A 19,529-nucleotide genomic window follows, 5' to 3' on the forward strand; every position below is an offset into this window, starting at 1 on the left:
TGAGTTTAGGTTCATTCTCCTAAGAAATGAATTGGTTGGCAGAAATCGCCCGTGTGAATTAATTTATTGCATTTATTTCTAAAGAAAAAGACCAGGGGTTTTTTTACTCCACAAAATCACAAAGAAGCCAAGACTGTACTCAAAAATATTTTTATTTTTTCCATTCCACCAGGCAGGCTTGCTAGGGTTTTGGAGTATTTGGACATCGGCCAACTATATGCATAGTTTGTTTTTGTCCAATGCTTAAACATAATGCCACAATGTCACAGTGTTCCCACAGGCTCAATGTCAATAGACAACATAACAGAGTCATGAAAAGAAGTACAAGGTACAGAGTGCAGTGAGAGTTATGTAATACTGTATACTAGTTTGTTGCCTTCAAGTGCCTACAAGGAAACGCAACTAGAAAAAATCCCCTCAAAAAAGGGGATTTTTCAGGACAATTAAAATAAAGGTTTTATATACTGCGGTATCATATTTACTGATATCACATATATACACTCCTCCATCCCAACACCACATAATTTTAAACTTTAAATTTTAAATGAAATGTTGACATTCTAAAAGAAAAATTCATCTCAAAGTCACATTTGAACTCAACATCAAACAAAAGACATGTTGAAACACTAAATAAATAAATACACTCGAAAAATAAACAACCTGGGAGGCAGAAAGCATTGAACAGTATGCATAGTTCCTCTGTGGGAACAATTTGAAGTAAACTCTGAATTGGAATGCTCTGCAGCACATTTGAAATTATACAAGCCATTTGCTGCCTTTGATTGAATTAACATTATTGCGTTTTTACCCCGTATACATATTTGCTAAGGGCACAGCGGTGTGTTCAAGTTTTGCCCCTGACTGCTGCATTTTCATTCCCTTCAGTATCATAAAACAATACAGCATCAGACCCATAACAGGAAACATTTGTACTAACATAATATTATGCCTGTTGCCATGCATTTCAGCCATTTTAGTTTAAAAAAAAAAGAATAACTTGATCTTGTTGGCAACAACAAGTAATCTGGCAACAAACAATGTAGGAAACAGTAAACAGATACTGTACAATTTATGACCATGTCAAGGTTGTTGTTTGGCTGTTTTCTGTAATTTAATCTTAATCCTGTTGACAACATTGTTTGGAATCATTTGCAAGTTTGATCAGACCTATTATCCAATCAAAACAACCAACTTTTTATGTTTTCTTAATTAGACTTGGAAGATCTGACTGTGAGCTCTGCCTTTGGTTTCACAAAGAACGCAATAATTGAGAAGAACATGCCATGTATCAACTGACAGGACTGAATGTTCCTTTCATTCGGACGCAACTCATTCACTTTACCCCCCTCCTGTGGTCATTTTGGACACTACAACTCCCTATTGTGGTCTCTCTTCAGCTCACAACACTTTGTAGACCCTGGTCCATGTCAATTTGTTTGGGTAATTTACGTTATATTCTAAACCTTAACTCGTTAATTAAATTGTGAAAATACATTCATTACAAAAAAGAGCAATGGAAATATTAACTCTTTCTAGCACTTTCCAAATGTACAGAACCTAGCAGACAAGACCATTTCAGCAGACTAACTTTAGAGAATGTAATATAAATGTGCTTGACAATTCCTGATATCTCAAGCATGCTCTAATTGAATACTCTAGATTTTCTAAATAGATAGATATAAACATTTTATATGTTTTGTTTTTGTAACCAGCAATTTTTAATATGTAATTTAAACAATTTTATTAACAGAGAATTACTTTAAGGGGTTATATTTATATATGTTTTTATAGTGATTGGAGCATATAGTTTAGGGCAGGGGTCACCAACCTTTTTGAAACTGAGAGCTACTTCATGGGTCATGAGTCATACTAAGGGCTACCAGTTTGTTTTGTCACACGCACAATACTGACCTTTGAACTAGAGTAGGTCAGAGTTCACCTAAACTTATCTAAACTTCATGTATAATAAACATATTTTTAAGATATTGTCATTTTTAAATCTATATAAATGAAAGTGTGATTTTAAAAAAAATAGCAACAGAATAAAATTAAATTTTAGATGCAGCTCACTAGTGAGTTGTGCTATTTTTAGAACAGGCCTGCGGGCGACTCATGTGGTCCTTGGGGGCGACCTGGTGCCTGCGGGCACTGTGTTGGTGACCCCTGGTTTAGGGTCTTCTGAGTAGTGAGATGCACATATGGGATATACTATAAAAGTTCAAGAAACTACTGGATACCTAACCAGATAAACTTAGAGAAAAAAAAAAAAAAAAAGCAGAGGTGCCCAATCTTATCCTAAAAGGGCCGGCGTGGGTGCAGGTTTTTGTTTTAACCCAGCAGTAACACACCTGATTATACTAATGAACTAATCGTGGTCTTTAATCAAGACCTTGATGAGTAGAATCAGCTGTCTTAGTACTGTGCTAAAACAACAACCTGCACACACACCGGCCCTTTCTGGATAAGATTGGACACCCCTGCTCTAAAGGTTAGAATGGGAAAAGTGCCGTGTCCATAGATCTTCGGCCCTACCTGAGGCAACCCTTGTTTTTTAGATATATTCAAGTATATATTCAAGCCTCTTGATCACTTTTTCTTTCTACTGATCTGAAGAAGTTGCACATTTGGCCCATTACCATATGCTTAACCTCCACACTTTTTGCCTTTAGGGAAGCTCTGTTTATTTCCTCTGTTAATAAATTAATCAGGCAATAATTCAAACAAGAAATAAAAAGGCCAGGTAAGCATGGCCATGGACAAATATTATTTATAGAAAGGCACTGTCCATAAAGTCTCCAAAAATAGTATTTTAGTATTATGGCAGACACAATTATTCCTGACAGACATTGAGGAGAAGATCACAGTGAGTTTAAACTGCCCATCAGAATCCTTGTAAGACTCTCAATATCTGCTTATCCCAATATGACCAACAGAGACCATGCACACATTAGAAGTGAACTTACAGATAATACAAAAACAATATTTTATTACTATAAACCCATTAATGCCCATAATACTGCATGTTTTGTGGCAAACTTTCAGGTCTCCCCCACTGGATGTGAATGCCTTTCGCCATTTAAGCATTTTAATGTTAATCCAAATGTGATTTCATTCCCCTGACAAGCAAATCCCAACAAGCTTGCTGCATGAATAAAGTACATAACTGAATGGAAAACACCAGCTCGGCTTGTTGTAGAGAATTCTGCGTTGTCAAAGCAGTTTGATTATTCCAATTCCGCAGACCAAGCAGAAAACTATCTCATTGGCAGATAGCCCAGCCAATCAGATCAGGGTTAGGGGCTGCTTAGAGCAGTGGGCAGGTAAACTATGATAATCGCGATTATTGAACTAACAAAAATAAACCTGTGTCATTTTACTGGTTTAAATGTGCCACAGTTAATAGCATCATACATACATTTTCAAATAAAACTGAACATAAGAAATTATGTTTCCATTTAAATAGTGTAATACTACATTGAAATGACGAATTAAATAATCTAGATGTACAACAGAAAATGAACACGGTTTCGTAATACTTAATGTTTCGCAGGGGAGGGGTTTTAAGCACCTGAATAAAGTACAGTGGTAACTTTTGTTTGCACGGTAATATTTGACCTATATATGCCTGCCCTGACATGCAACACAATAATTATTGTTTTTACCTCAGCTGGGATTCAGCATAACTGCGCAATTTTGCCCGCAAAATTTCACAATGTATCCACATTTCTTTGTTTCCTTATGGCGAAAAATTAAGTACTGCAGACACTGCTATCAATGCAGACGAAAGTAAAAGAACTATCAAATGTAATATACAATACTGTGTAGAAATGTAAATATAAATATTTTTTTAACCATATAATGGACGTGTATGCCATGTGTTGTCAATTTTAGTCAGAGCGGAACATGACGGTTGGTGCAAATAAGTGACTGAGTACTGGTAACCTGTCTATGCATTTTGGGACTCATGAAGCCTTTCTTCCCGTAACCTTTGTTGCCATCTAGTGGTAAAATATGGTACCTAGATTGAGTGAATCACATCACTAAAAGTAACACCCAAAATAAAATTTAGCAGCGTTACTGAACTCCACGTCCTGCGAGCCGCAGTGCCTGCAGGGATTTGCTTCAACCGTACGCTACACCACCTGGTTTCACGAATAAACGTATTATCTGGAAGGAGCAGGTGAAATGATTAGTGAAATCAGGTGGTGTAGCGCACGGTTGAAGCAAATACCTGCAGGCACTGCGGCCCGCAGGACTTGGAGTTGAGTAGCGCTGCATTAAAATCTTATCTTTGTAAACTGTGCCAAAACTGTTCAAAATGATTACACAGTTGCTGTGAAAGACTAAGAAATGCATGTATGTCAATATTCAACAAGAGCTGAGATCCAATTATGCTTTCTTCCTAATTTCAACCAAATCTTATTTAAGGTTTTATGTACGGTTATTGTACGGTTTATGTGCATATAATTTGCAATGAGATGCCACATTCATTTTCAGGTGAAAATGTTTTATATTTCAGTCAAAAAATAACATGTTGCAATTATTGCACACTTCTAGATTCATTACCACACAGGCTATCACGTGCATGGGCAGCAGTCCAGTGTAATGGTTAGGGCACTGAGCTTGTAAAGATTGCAGGTTTGAATCCCAGGTAAGTTCCTATGTACCCTTGAGCAAGGCAATCATTAATAACAATAGAATAAAGAAAGTGGAAGTGTCTGTTAAATGCCTAAATATTACTATGTTCATTTAAACTACAGCCAAAGCTTGACTATGTGTGACAAATGCACCAGTTTCTTGATTTTTATTTTAAGTCATTGTATTCTTCCTGCTAAAGGGTTGCTGTAATCAAACAGTTTATGGTGCTAACTTATTTTGGGTGGTTGGAGCTTGGTAATTGCTTCTTGCTTGGATGAAACTTGGTTGAAAACTCTTTGATTGGGCTGAATAATCTTCCAGGATGGATCAATTCACCTGTTAGCGAGTCATAATATAATATATAATATAATGTTACTGCGCATGCAAATATCTGGATTACTCTTCAAAAGCATAACTGATTTCATGTTGCTTATTCTTATAGAAAACACTCATGTTTGAGATATCATGCTTTTTGTGATTTTGATTTATGAAGCGTATATTTGGCAATACTCGTTAATAAGTGTAAAAAAACAAGATTCTTAATCACAGGGAATGGTTGTTTCATATGATTTCATATCAGTTCAAAGCTCACCAGCATCGAAATGTATAATACTTTTTCTGCCAACTACATTCCCCATAAAGCAATTGGTGCGCTTCGGCCTCCTATCAAATATCCCCTCCCAAACTGTGTTTGTTCATGTCTGGAAGAGCTTAGCGTTAGCATGTTCATTCGCTGTATTTGCTGTGGAGACACCAGCACAGAGGGAAGTTTTTGTCAGGATCGGACTTGAGGTGTAAAATGTTGATTTGAGAAACTGAACACCATCTGAACAACTTGATTTGGTAGAATTCCGAGATTGGTCGCTTGCTACTTAGCAAACTGTAGATGCATAACAACGGTGGCTATTTAGTTAACTAGCTGGGTAGCTATCATTGCCTGTCTGGATTTCTGTTTCGGATTTCAGACATCTAGCTAGCTAGCTAGCCAGCCATGTAGCTAGCTAGCTAGCTAGTTTGTCTAGCTAGCTACTTAAAATCTATCGAGTCCATTGGATATGCCTGTGAATCTGACTTCATTAACTTGGCTTTATAGTTTTATGACTGACTAGTTGTTTAGCTTGGTAATCGCATCTATCTACGGAAGACTGGGATTGTAGCTGCCGATATAGCTCGTTAGACCGCAGGGAAAAGAGAAAGTAACTGTTTCGGCTCTATTTTGCTCCATCGCCGATAGTTACCGCTTTGATGTTCCATGAACCCGTTTCATTTTTTCTTCGTTCCTTTGCAATGGTACCCAGTTCTCTGGCGATGCATGGAATTGAATCAAGACAAGGGAGCGGTGATAAATCAGGGCCTTGAATTAGTTTATTTAACTAGCTAGCTGGTTTGTTAGGCAAGTTGGGACACTTGACAGTTCTGTGTGAGAAATCTGGTGTGCAGTTATGTCATAGCTAAAGGCACTTTGGAAATGTCGAGCGAGTAGTTTGTGGATGGTTTGCTTGGTAGTCAACGGCCAGTAAGCTGCACTTTTTGTTCAATCCCGTTGCTTATACGCGGAGCGGTTAGAATGGGATTGCTTGCTTGCTAATTAGCGGGGTAACTTTAAAAGCAATAGAAAGCAATACGTTACACGGGTTGACATCTCTTACGAGGCTGAATTAAACTCCTTCAGCATCGAAAATCGGGCTTAGGCACTGACTGTAAATTGGCGTTTCACTTTGGGTTTTCACAAGGTTCTACCAACGAAAGAACACCACCTATTTAATTTGTTTTTGTAATAGACTCATTGCTTTGCTATGGAGGGTGTTGGTGGGGGTAACCCGCAGAAAGTCACCCCGCTTGCGCGTGAATTGACAAGGATCTTTAGCAGTTACAATAAACACTCCATACTGCTGAAAAAGAACCTAAAAGAGACCCACGCATTTTTCCGCGAAATCAGACAGAACTACAGCAATGCATGTGCATCTGCCGCCAGCTCGGAGGCCGCTGCATTGGAAGCAGGTAAGTCCGATGAGCACCCCCAGTTCGCCCTAAATTATACCACTCCCATCGCTGCAGTTGCCATTGCTCATATTGAGACCACACTAACATCATTTCCACTTTTAGGTAGTGCATCATTATTACTATTCCGTGTAAGGAATATTGTTTGAGCTAAACACAATGTTTTCGTCCTTCCGTGGCTGGTAGCTATTTCTGTCAGAAATGCTCCTCGGGTTTAAGATCAGTCGCCTCAAAGTTGTTTGGCTGTCTGACAGCATTTATAAAGCAGCATACGCTCAGAAAGCGAGACAATGGCTCTTTTATCCACGAAGGAGAGGAGAAAGAACAAGCCGCATAATGTACAACTCTGTACTGTGTTAGCTTAAGTAGAATAGCCTGTTTTTGTTTGGAAAATGACGACGGCCACAGTTGTCGCCTACAGTGACCAACTGCATTAGTTCCTCGTTGAGTCCCTGGTAATACAGTCGTTTCTATTTTGGGCATTGAAAAATGTACTGTAGTGATTATTCCATATTTTTCATATGTTTCCCAAACCTCTACTTTCTCTAATTTAACACCGAACCGTTCCCGGCAGACATATTTTCCAGCCATTACCTCAACTGTAGAAATTGTTTTAAATAGGATTTAGCCAAGGAGATTATGGGTAGTGAAAGAGACTTTTCTTAGGGGGGGGGGGGGGGGGGGTGTAAATTCGGTGTTCTTTAAGGAATCCAATGGTTGTTCAAATAAGACAGGTAGTACTTTCAAAATATTAATCCTTTCAATTGTGAGAATTAGCCATTATCTCTGTTTCTTTGGTGGTTGTGTCTATATTAATATCCAAGAAGTGTCATGTGCTGGAGACACTGAACTCGGATTAAAGTGTAGCCTTTAGTGTAATTACTTCTGTTGAAGCAAAATAGTTTAGCCTATAAATATGAGCGATGTTGCTACATTTTGTACTGGCAATAATGGCACTAATATGAGCTGGCAGCACTGCCTGCTTCATTAGCCCATCATGTTATTTTGTTGAACTAACATCAGTGAGAATCAAGACACAAGACATGTACAATACAATATAGTGCAGCAAGCACCTGCTCACAGCAATATAATTTACATTTATTATTATAATGTTTTTAATTCAGATATGTTCATGTAATTGTTCTGTCAAAAAGCATCCAGTATGTATCTTTGCCTGCATGCTGTGTGGCGTGGGATTTTAAACCGCTCACACTGATGGTTTAAGGAGCTCTATGACATATTTGGCACGTTTATGCAAAAAAATGGGTGAAATTCTCTGGAGATTTAAGAAGCCTTGAAATAGCTCATGTGCACTCATGCACCATTCTATGTAGTCTTGTGGGGGCTGGCATACTTTTCCCTCATTCCCTCATGCACAGGATATGAAATTAAGACCAGCCAAATGCTAATAAATTTAATCTGTGGCTAGTAAGTTTATCTACTCTACCAGCCACTTTGGCAGGTCACGTGGAGGTCTTATTCTGCTCTATATCTCGTTCTCTGTTAAAATGGTGAGAATGGCTGGTGAATTGTGGGGTGCTCCAGCTACTGTAGCTCGTGGACAAAAAAAGGCTTCATCCCCGCATACGACTAACAGAGTTCCCACCTTTGGCACTGTGCTGGCCTTTGAACCCACACATAATCAATGGAATGTGTTAGTCTGTTGAATTATGACATTTAACCAAATTGCCATCGCATTGCATTTTGCACCTTTGTTAACCAGCAAAGTACATTAATTAAATTTCATGCGTAATGTATAAATACAAGAACCCATTGGTCTACAGCCGTGCCGCCTGTAGTGTAGTGGTTAAGGTACACGACCCCCAAGGTCGGTGGTTTGATCCCCGGCATAGCCACAATAGGATTCACACAGCCGTTGGGCCCTTGAGCAAGGCCCTTGACCCTGCAATGCTCCAGGGGAGGATTGTCTCCTGCTTAGTCTAATCAACTGTAAGTCGCTGTGGATAAAAGCGTCAGCCAAATGACATGTCAAATGCCAGTCTCACCCCTAACATTGCCCAATTTCCTTTCAAGCCCACAGACCTTGAATACTCTTCCACATTTCAGACAGGCCACAATTTGCTCTGTGAGGAAATTATTTCTTAGTGATATGCTGAATGTAGGTCATTAGCATATAGATATCGGTGTGGTTCATATTGTCCACTACAGACAGGGACCAGAATAATAGAGTTGTTGTGATATTTCAGTCTGATAAAGACTGCAGAATGTTTACACTGACTCTGTATATTATTAATGTTTTGCTGCTGAATGCTACCCTTGTTCTCAAATATAACTTGGTGCTCTGTTGCCCAATGTTTTATAAGCATTTCTTTGTCTACCTATATGTCTGGGTTTTGACATACATCTGTTGCCTAATCATTGATCCTATACATCTTCTCAGAAAACGGCTCAATGCTCCTTGGCCAGAAGATTAGTTAATGACAATGATTAATTGGATGCATTGTTTTTGGAATTTATGGAGTCATTTCACAATTATCTTCACACTAGGCATCTACTAACATCTGGATGCTAGCAAGTATTAGCTAGATGGGCCTTATTAATATGTAATGTTTAAATAAATAATAAACCTGTTTTTATCATGATAATTCATGATGGAATCATTGATAGAACTGCATTGCGATCAAGATAATATAATTTCCACTCAAAGGCACATCACATTTTTGTGACCGTCATAGAATGAATAGTAAAATGCTGAAGGTTCAGGTGTTACGTGTGCAACTGAATTTTGAAATGGCCTTTCCTTTTTTTTAATGAAAATGGGGACTAATATGGCGCTGGATATTTTGTGAGTAGTAGATCGCTATTACTCAAAAAGTCTCTTGTTACATGCGCTTAAAATATCCTATGGCTAAGTTCAGCTGGCTAAATACAGTGCACTTGAGTTCATTGTTACTTTGGGCCAATTAGTTGTTTACTATCCTTTCCATACATAAAACTTAGAATGCTTTTGGGTGCTGGGTGGCCCCAGTGCATTAACCCATTAATTTCATTGCCGGAAGTTTTGAAATTCCTTTGGCACACTTGCCAATCAGCTGATCACAAATCTGTTGAAAATGTTCAAATCTGCCAGTGTATGAGGCTACACTGTTTTTAGACTTTAGTAAAATATGGGCTATAGCACAGATTCAGGTCCCCCCTCTCTGCTGGTTGATCATATGCCCCTATGTCCACCTATAAAGGTTAAGCAGCCAAAAGGCTTCTTTTTTGAAGCTGATTTCCTGGGGGGTAATTAATGAGGCAGAATTACTGGGTTTGCTGGGTACCTGCACTGATTAACCCTCAAATTGGATGTACTCACCGCACTTATCCAGCTAACTCGGTAATCCTGGTTTGTGAAATACCCACCTAGTCTTGTTGAGCGATGTTGCTCACTAGCGCCCGTGTGGTTAGCTCCAGTGTAGGTCTTTCAGCCACCCATTTCAATATGTCAATGGTACCTATACGGTCAATGTACAAAGTCAGTCATTTTTTCCCCACAAGAACCTTGTTGTTACAATTATTATTATTATTTTTTTAATATAATGTCTACAAGGCCCAAGTCCTTATCTTTCTGGTATTCTTAGCACTTTACTGTAACTGAAACTGTACTCCCCTTGAGGGTCTTTCAGTGCACTTGTCCCTGGTTATGGGTATATGCACTTTGTTGTACATGGCTCTGGATACGAGTGTCTGCCAAATGCCTATAATATAATATAATGTAATGTAATGTAAAGTTATTGTGCCGTTAGGACAACATTTTAATATTTTGCGGACAAATCCGGAACAGCTTGTGTCACTGCCTGTCGCTGTACCTGACTGAACCACTTGGACCCCTCACTTTCCCTACTGCTAAGCTACATGTGATAAGCTACATGTGAAGCGCCTTCCTCTGATTCGTGCCTGAGCCATGTTAGCAAACGGTGACGTGATGGGAAATGGTGGCTGACTGAGCACTTCGGAGGACATCACAAGCTTGTCTGCACTCTCCCAAATCCGCAGTGGAGGTTGTGTGGTGCTGTGATTCAGCGTTCAAGTTGGGGAGAGAAAGGGGAAAACCATTCAAAGATAAATGAGCAATTCTGCGCTGGTGCACGGCTAGGGCATCAGACCTATATTCAGGCATCAGTTGGATTGCAGTTGCTCACTGAGGACCGGGGTTCCCACCGCCCTGTTCCTGCCAACACAGATGGGATCGGGATAATTGGGCCGCTAGTCCGAGGGACTTGGCAGGAAGGATTGCTGCATGCAACAGCGCCCCGATCACCTCGGATTCACGATTTTTAAAATACTTTGTCACGCCAAAAATAAAGACATTTTGTATAAAATCCGTCTGGGAGTAGTTAAGATAAAATCGACTGTAAATGTTGTGCTTAGCTTCTAAAGGTCTGTACAAAACCTACAGACCTATGTGGTATTTGCTGCGGTGTATTGCTGATGGCCTCATTGGTGAGGCTAAGCACCAATAAATTAAGCTAGCTGGGGTTTAAAGTGTAGCCACTAAAGTGATGCTGGATATCAGTATGGACAGTCAGCTCATTTGTGACTATAAATAAAGCCAGACAGAGAGGCGGTTATCCATGCTATGCTCATAGTGCAATGTCTTGTGTCTGTTACTATAACCTGGATATTTATGCGTCCCTGAAAAGTGTGCAGCCTTTCAGGCAGTTAAACAGGCATGCTGTTTTGTAGAACAGCCGATTGTGTTGCCTCTTGGCCAGCTGTGGTCCATGTGGTAGTACTGAAGTTCCTCCCAAGTGCACTTGTGTATCGGTCTGTACAGGTATCTGTGGAATTCCATCTGAACACATGTAAATCTAAAGTCCTGTCACCGATTGTAATTGAATACTCAGTATGACTTGCACTGGCAAGACTGTCTGCCTGATATTTGGTAAAAGCCTTCATGCAATTTCCCATGCCAATTTTTTTTTCTTTGATGTGCAGTCACATATTTCAACACTAATAAAAGTTGTTCAATAATTTAATTGCTGTAACAACAACAATCAGGAAAGAACTGAAGCTCACAACCCAGATTAGAGAGAGGGGGATGGGGATGGGGTGGGGGTCGGGGCTGGGGTAGAGAATAAGAAGCAGAAAGAGAGCTATGACTGCCCTCTGTTCTTTGTCTCTGTTATTCTCTTATATAACTGCCTACACTGTGACTCAGCAGCAGAGAAGATTATGACCACTTCCTGTTATTAACTTGGGATGAAACAAAACTACTGTTTGTCAGGACCAGTACACAGATGGACCTTAAGATAACACACATGAGGCCAATTCTTTACAGCGTTTTGATGAAACACAGGTCATGTTACAAAGGAACTGGCATGTTCTGAAAGTGGTATCGGTAAAAAAAAAGAAGAGACTGGGGTCCAAAAGTCTTGTACCTTATTTAACAAGAAAACTGATTAGGCTGCCCTCTTCTTGTCAACTACGAACAGTGAAATTATGTAAGAGGTCAGACCTGTTAATGTTGCTGAAGTTTATCATTTACCAAACCATTACATTACATTACATTATTGGCATTTGGCAGACGCTCTTATCCAGAGCGACGTACAACAAAGTGCATACCCATAACCAGGGATAAGTTCGCACAGGAACAGGAACCAATTTTCAGAACCGCTTCTGATGCCATTAGAAAGTTAATGGCACTTCGGGGTGGTGGGGGCAAATCTATTGACCGCCTCACGTCACGCAATGCACACATCACAAATGGATATCTTAAAGACCGGAGATCTAGTTTGTGTTTGTGTAGTTTTTTTTTAGCTTGGTAGCACATGTGCTCTTTGGAAAACATGTTGGTGTAGAGCCTTGAGCTGAAAGTGAAGGATGGTTCTCTCCTCTCAGATGGTGGAATGTGTCTAAGGAATACCCTTTCAAAGAAGGGTGAATCGACCTCAAAACGTATGTTGAAGTGGTATCCAACCACTGCAGTTTCTTGGCTGTGCTGAAATGATACTTGGTGCCAGTCAAAAGGGGCTTCCTCATTATTGGAAAAAGCAGAAGTTAGATTTTTTTTTTTCTGCCAATTGAATTATTCTCATGGATATTAGTGACCATAATTAGCTGCGCACAATTTGCTCTCTGTTTAGATGCATGTGAGCTTTAGCATCTTTATAAAAGCAGGAACGTGTAGCATTATCTCGCATTATCTCGCTAGCTCAGGTGTGTATGTCTTACTCTCATAAGTAAAGCAAATATACATGGTATGAATAGACAACAGCTGCATCCACATGTACTGTACACCAATTGTTCCCTCATATTCAAACAGGGAAATGTAAGATGCTCCATAAATGTCCTCATTTTCCAGTATTACATTACATTACATTATTGGCATTTGGCAGACGCTCATATCCAGAGCGACGTACAGTTGATTAGACTAAGCAGGAGACAATCCTCCCCTGGAGCAATGCAGGGTTAAGGGCCTTGCTCAAGGGCCCAACAGCTGTCCTGATCCTATTGTGGCTAAACCTGGATTAGAACCACCGACCTTGCGTGTCCCAGTCATGTACCTTAACCACTACACTACAGGCCGCCCAGTATACCCGGTCTACCCATTGTTTTTACTTGAACATCGGTTTTTGTTAAAATCTTTGGTAAGTATGCTTATACAGTTTGTGTTTATATCGGTCTCTGTTTTGACTGAATGGAGAGGTGAGTTTTGGCTCGTTGGTAAGCAGCTCTCTCCCCCTCAGGCCAGCTGAGCTGCATCTCCTTCCCCCGGCACGAGGAGGAGTTCCTGCAGGCCAGCGTGGGCAGCAGCCCCTACGTCCTGGTCCTGGGGCAGGACTGTGCCGCCCGCTACCAGCTGCTGAACTGCCTCCTGGCGGAGAAGCTGCTGCCCGTGTACGAGGCCGGCGGGGGCTGCGGGGAGGGCGGGGCCTGCAAGCGCAGGAAGCTGTGCTTCACACACGGCCGCCAGACGCGGCTCAGCCTGGCGCTGCCCGGCCAGTACGAGCTGGTGCACCAGCTGGCGGCCCACTGCGGCCGCTGGGACACCGTGCCCCGCGAGGACCTGGAGATCCACGAGGACTGCCAGGACCCCGCGCACCGGCTGGCCGAGCTGGAGGTCACCCTGCACCACCCCCTGCTGCAGGTGAGTGGTCCCCACATGGTTTTTTTCTCCACCACCCCCACCCCCGGCTGCAGGTCAGCGATTCGGTCAAACTCCCGGTTTTAATAAATCACCCTCTGCGATAGGTGTGTGGTCTGGACAAGGTCCCGTGCAACTCTCGAAGGAAAATAACCCTCTGGTTCAGGTGTGTGTCTGGAGACTGTCCCATTAAGCTCTGAATTTAGCCAAATGTGTGGTTAAACACACAAGGTGCGCGATTTTGGCACAAACAACATGGGGATTTCCGTTGAGTGAACTCGGCAACGCTGCTTGTTGCAAGACAGGTTTTCAGAATCGTAGCACACTTAAAATTGGCTTCAAATGCAGGCTTTCTTTTTCATTTATTCATTTTGTAATATTTGTGTCCTTTTTGTATATGTTGTATAAATGTGCCCTTTCCTTCAATTCAAAAAGTAGCGTACTTTCACAGAAAGCGCTGGATAGCGCCCGTTTGCCAAAGTGATATTGTACCGGCTGCTGAAGTGCTAGAACATGGAGTATGTGAGGTGTGCATATTGCCGTGAGTCACAGGGCTGTTCAGCTCTCAACAGACACCTTTCCTTTTGCCTTCTGCCAGTGTGCGTGGCAAGTCACAGCAGGTGGAGGTCAGAATGCGCTGAGAACGATGTGGTTCAGCAGGAGAGACGGTTGGGTGGGTTAGAGGTAGAGAAGAAGGTGAAGAACAAGTTTCAGAATGGGGTGGGGGGGGCTGAACCTTTTATTTTACTGTTATCAGTTTTGTAGTGAGGAAATATAAGGCTAAATAAAGGCTCAATCGCTCTGCATATGTCGGGGCTGGGGGTGGATGACATAAAATCAGTAGACACTATTTTCAGGAATGATCATTTCACAAATTAACTTTGGTGTTTTCTGAGTGCTGATCAGGGGGAAGATGCTCGGTGTTTGTGCTGTATTTTAAGAATACTTAAATATGTGCGATGCGAGGTGTTGGGTCACAAAGAGCTGTGTGCTGTGTATTAAGCCAACATGTACTTACATGTCATAAAAGGTTAGTGATTCATCTTGCCAGCAAAGAGATGGGGGATCCATTATTTCCTTTTCCCACTGCCTCATTTTCCCAGACTGCATTGTGTGGTATTTGCATTGTTATGGCACATGTGAAAGAACTGCATTTTGGGTGATTGTAGTTTCCTGGGTAACAGGGAGCTGGGGAAAGTCTTTCCCAGTTGTGTGACCATAGAGAGAATAGAGAGCACTTTCCTAGATGGACTCTCAGAAAAGTGACTTTGATGGCCAAACCGCATTATAAATCTGCAGCAGAACACCACACTTCTTCACATTGATATCCTCCCAAGGCAAAAATATTGCTGAACCTGTTTGTCCCTTATTATCAAATCAGTCGAAGATGAATTGGCTCATTTTAAACTGTATGACATGGTTGTCTGAATTTACCTTGAATAGCAAACTAGTATATCTGGTTCCTTTACAGTTTTACGTCAGGTAATATTAGCTTTACGTATATTACATAATTAACAGTTGTTAATTATGAAATGTTGTGCACTGTATTGAAAATGAAAATGGCTTTCTTTTGGTCTTATGTGTGTTTTTGGTCTCACACATTGTTGTGTCACATATTTGACTTAAATAGGCTGTATGTAACAGTGAATGGAACAAAAAGATTTTGGTCTGAAGATTTATGCAGAGATCTGATGTGTTTTCATTTCTCTGTTCGGTGGGTTCTTTGTGAAGTGGGCCATTTCTTAAAATAGGCTAAAGCAGGGCTTCCCTGAGACTGGAGCCATTCCTGGTCTGCGAGCCCTGTGTACATGGGATTCCTCATCCATGTGAGAGCTGAAACGCCCTCATTTCAGCTTCTGCGGGGATTCCATGATGCAAAAACACAGGTGGAGCTGCGCAAATCTGCGGTCACGTGCACAGCTGCAGTGAGAAACCAACCCCTCCTCCGTCAGTAATCCCCAAAACGATGCCTGAGCTCAGACCAGCTGAGTGCGCGTCCCGCACTGCAGGCCTGGGCAGAGTGGTGTCCCACACTGCACTGCAGGGCCGGGCTGAGTGTGCGTCCCACACTGCACTGCACTGCAGGGCCGGGCTGAGTGTGCGTCCCACACTGCACTGCACTGCAGGGCCGGGCTGAGTGTGCGTCCCACACTGCACTGCACTGCAGGGCCGGGCTGAGTGTGCGTCCCGCACTGCACTGCACTGCACTGCACTGCAGGGCCGGGCCGAGTGTGCGTCCCGCACTGCACTGCACTGCACTGCAGGGCCGGGCCGAGTGTGCGTCCCACACTGCACTGCACTGCAGGGCCGAGTGTGAGTCCCACACTGCACTGCACTGCAGGGCCGGGCCGAGTGTGCGTCCCACACTGCACTGCACTGCAGGGCCGAGTGTGAGTCCCACACTGCACTGCACTGCAGGGCCGAGTGTGAGTGTGCGTCCCGCACTGCACTGCACTGCAGGGCCGGGCCGAGTGTGCGTCCCACACTGCACTGCACTGCACTGCAGGGCCGAGTGTGAGTCCCACACTGCACTGCACTGCACTGCAGGGCCGAGTGTGAGTCCCACACTGCACTGCACTGCAGGGCCGGGCCGAGTGTGCGTCCCGCACTGCACTGCACTGCAGGGCCGGGCCGAGTGTGCGTCCCACACTGCACTGCACTGCACTGCAGGGCCGAGTGTGAGTCCCACACTGCACTGCACTGCACTGCACTGCAGGGCCGAGTGTGAGTCCCACACTGCACTGCACTGCAGGGCCGGGCTGAGTGTGCGTCCCACACTGCACATACACAGCCCTGCTTTTCGCCCCCTGCCCCCCTCCCCCCTTGCATAACAAAACCTGGTCTGGTGCATTTCACATGACACTGCTGGAGAAATGAATTGCCATGATCCTGTTACTATGGTTACATCAAAATCCTGGTCCCCGGGTACTGGTAACAAAATCTGTTGCTTGTTGTTTTCAGCTGCACGGTCTCTGTCTGCCAGCTCCTATCAGCTGCTTGGCCTTGCTGAACACCCTTTGGGTGGCTGGAATAGAATAGATAACAACTTGACCCTTAACCTGCTGAAGAGTAGGTTTTATATAAATTCTAAAGTGTTCATTGCGTTCAGTCACCAGTAGTGATTGTTGCATCAGCATTGCAATGCTCAGCTAAGAACATTCTGATGTTATATTTGTGATCTCACACCTTAAAGGGTTAAACGTACTTCCCTGGTCTACAGCAGCACAGTAAGTCTATCACGTTGCAGCTGCTTCAGGCGCAGAATGCATTGCATTCATACAACTGCTGCTCATTTTCAGGTGGCATAGTACGTCTTCCATTGCTGATAAGCATTGCTAATTTGTTAAATTACTACAAATCTTGTATTGGGTTTAAAATGATAATTGTCACTTTATATTTCACAAAAAAAAAAAAAAAGACATTGACCATGTGACATTCAGAGGCCTTGTGCCTATGAGTGATATGACCTATAAAATTATGGAAAATTATCTGCACACCTGGTCTCATCAAGAACCATGTGGAAGCTCATTCCTGCTGGCAATCAATGCCGTAACACACACACACACACACACATAAAGATCAACAAACTGAAAATACACTGAACGTATTTGTTGACTGTAAAATGGTACTACCCTACTGGTTTCAGCCTGTGCTGGAATTAATGGAATCCTTACAGGAGTGTCTGCTGTGATTCAGTTGGCCTGGAGTTTCAGAGTGACATGCCAAACAGCAGACCGTTTTAAGCAGTGATTTCAGTAACTGGGGGAATTCATTGCATTGTGGTTCAAACATGCTGCAGCCGAGGCTATATTTGCGACGATGGACCTGAATGAAATGTGTGAGGGGGGTAAAAAGTTTCCATGGACCCAAAATATCAGCAGTAATTCCTGGGGGCAGTGATTTAAATGAGTTTACAGTTTGAGTTTAAAAGTTTAAAGGCACAGCCCGTGTGTTCATCACTGCAGGATGCTGTGCTGTTTACTGGGTGTGAGACGGGCTTCAGAGCCTCTCACGGCTCTGTGCTAAACTCACGCCGCCCCACCAAATCAACACCAGGCCTTTTTTTGGACACTGGGGGGGACGAAAACAGGAACTTGTTAATTACGTTTCTGCGTGAACCACACTGCCCTCGCCCCGTTCCCCCCTCAGGTTGTGCGTGCGGGGCCACGAAGAGCCAAAGTGCTTTTACTGTACGGGACAGGGCATGTAGTTCCAGCGCCGTCTGCCGTGCGTGTGAAAGAATAATCGCAGTACACAGGGTCATACTTATAGAGCTAGCAGACTGATGTGAGGTTACGTGTTCTTACACAGTACGGCAACTATACAGGGGTGCGTGGATGGATGAATACACGGATGTATCCTCACATGGTGATGTTGGACATTTAGCATTTCTGTGTGTTTTACTGATGCTCCAGCATGTTGATATAGGTGTCCTGCTGACATTTATGCTGCTTTTAAAACATTGTGTTGTTTTAAGAATAGAAGCAATGGCTGTATTCGTCCCAGTGAAATGTCTCCACTATCCCACTGCTCTTGTGTCTTGGAGATGGGACTGTCTGTCTCCTTTGTGAGTTTGTGAGTCATATCTCTCTCTCTCTCTCTCTCTCTCTCCCTCCCCGTCTCCTCCCTCGCTCCCTCCCTCTTTTTCTATTCCTCCATTCCACTTTCTCTTCCTCTCCCTCTTTCTCTCCAACTTTCCTCCCTTTTTGTTTGTTGTCCTCGTTTGTTGCTGTCAGTTACTCCCTATCCTACTCTTTCAGTTTCTCTTCTAATCCGAGTGGTCTGTAAACAAGTAAACTTAGAAAGAAAATCCGATGCTCTTATTTACTCATCCGACTGGACCTACTTTGGATTATTTAGCCGGTGGTTTTCTGGTGGGCACACCCTTTCTCTGCATTGGCTGCAGCTCCTGTTTACCGTGTCTGTGCCACAGGGACCGTAGTCTCATTCTCCCCCTCGGCCCTGACGTTTGCCGGGGACAAACCGCTAAATACCGCACTAAATGGGGCAGCACTTGTGATCCGCAGTCGGTAATGGTGCGGATCTACTGAGAGACAAAAGCACAAAGCTGTACAGAAAATCTGATCGGACTGCATTTGCGCCGAATGGGCCACTCCTCTAAAATCGTGTGTACAGTGTATTGTTTGCGTGTCTGTGTTTTGTATTGAGGTCAGGTCCTTTAGCAACCGAAATGCGTGCAGGAAGTTTGCTGGCACAACCAACCCCCCCGCCCCCAACCAAAAATTGCACGCAACAGCAGAAATCACTCAAGTAACAGGATATAGACCTATATGTCACCAATATGGCACACTACACAGACCGTGTATGACACTTGCCTCTGCATTTGTCCATTGTTTTTAAAATTTTAGAAATTTTTTTCTATAACCAGTTGGTGAGGAAATTGTATTTGGTTTTATTTTTCGATCACGATCACAACCTGAGGTGAAAGGAGACAGTAATCTCTTTGTTCTTGACGTCCCCGTGTTAATTTACTGTGCGTGCGTGCGTGCGTGCGTGCGTGCTGGTTCTTGTTGGTGTGAATACTTTCCTGCATACTTATGAATTGCACCAGTGCTTTCATGCCCTTTCTTGTACAGTTGCCTGTGTCAGGTGCTTTTCACACTTAGCCAGGCTGGATTAGACAATGTGGTGTGTTGCTGTAGACAAAAGCACATGATGCAAATGCATTTGAAAAGACTGGGGTTTCTTGGTTGTGCTTTCCAGGGAGTGCAGGGGGAGACTTTCCCCCACCCAGTTTATCTGAAGGAGCAGGTCAGAGGTCACAGGGGTTTGGGGAAAC

The 19,529-nt window shown here is 42.8% G+C and overlaps 1 protein-coding gene across 2 annotated transcripts in view; it reads left to right on the plus strand.

The window, feature by feature from the left end:
• Nucleotides 1-5,348: 5,348 nt before the first annotated feature.
• dstyk (dual serine/threonine and tyrosine protein kinase) overlaps nucleotides 5,349-19,529 on the plus strand; it is a 30,775-nt gene continuing 16,594 nt past the window's right edge. For both annotated transcript variants that reach the window (XM_061220919.1, XM_061220920.1), the window contains exons 1-2: nucleotides 5,349-6,639; nucleotides 13,332-13,732. In XM_061220919.1, the coding sequence (XP_061076903.1) occupies nucleotides 6,435-6,639; nucleotides 13,332-13,732 (606 nt within the window). In that variant the 5' untranslated portion in view covers nucleotides 5,349-6,434. The remainder of the gene's footprint in view (nucleotides 6,640-13,331; nucleotides 13,733-19,529) is intronic.

This window comes from Conger conger, chromosome 14 (genome assembly GCF_963514075.1).
Source record: "Conger conger chromosome 14, fConCon1.1, whole genome shotgun sequence".
Taxonomy (NCBI): domain Eukaryota; kingdom Metazoa; phylum Chordata; class Actinopteri; order Anguilliformes; family Congridae; genus Conger; species Conger conger.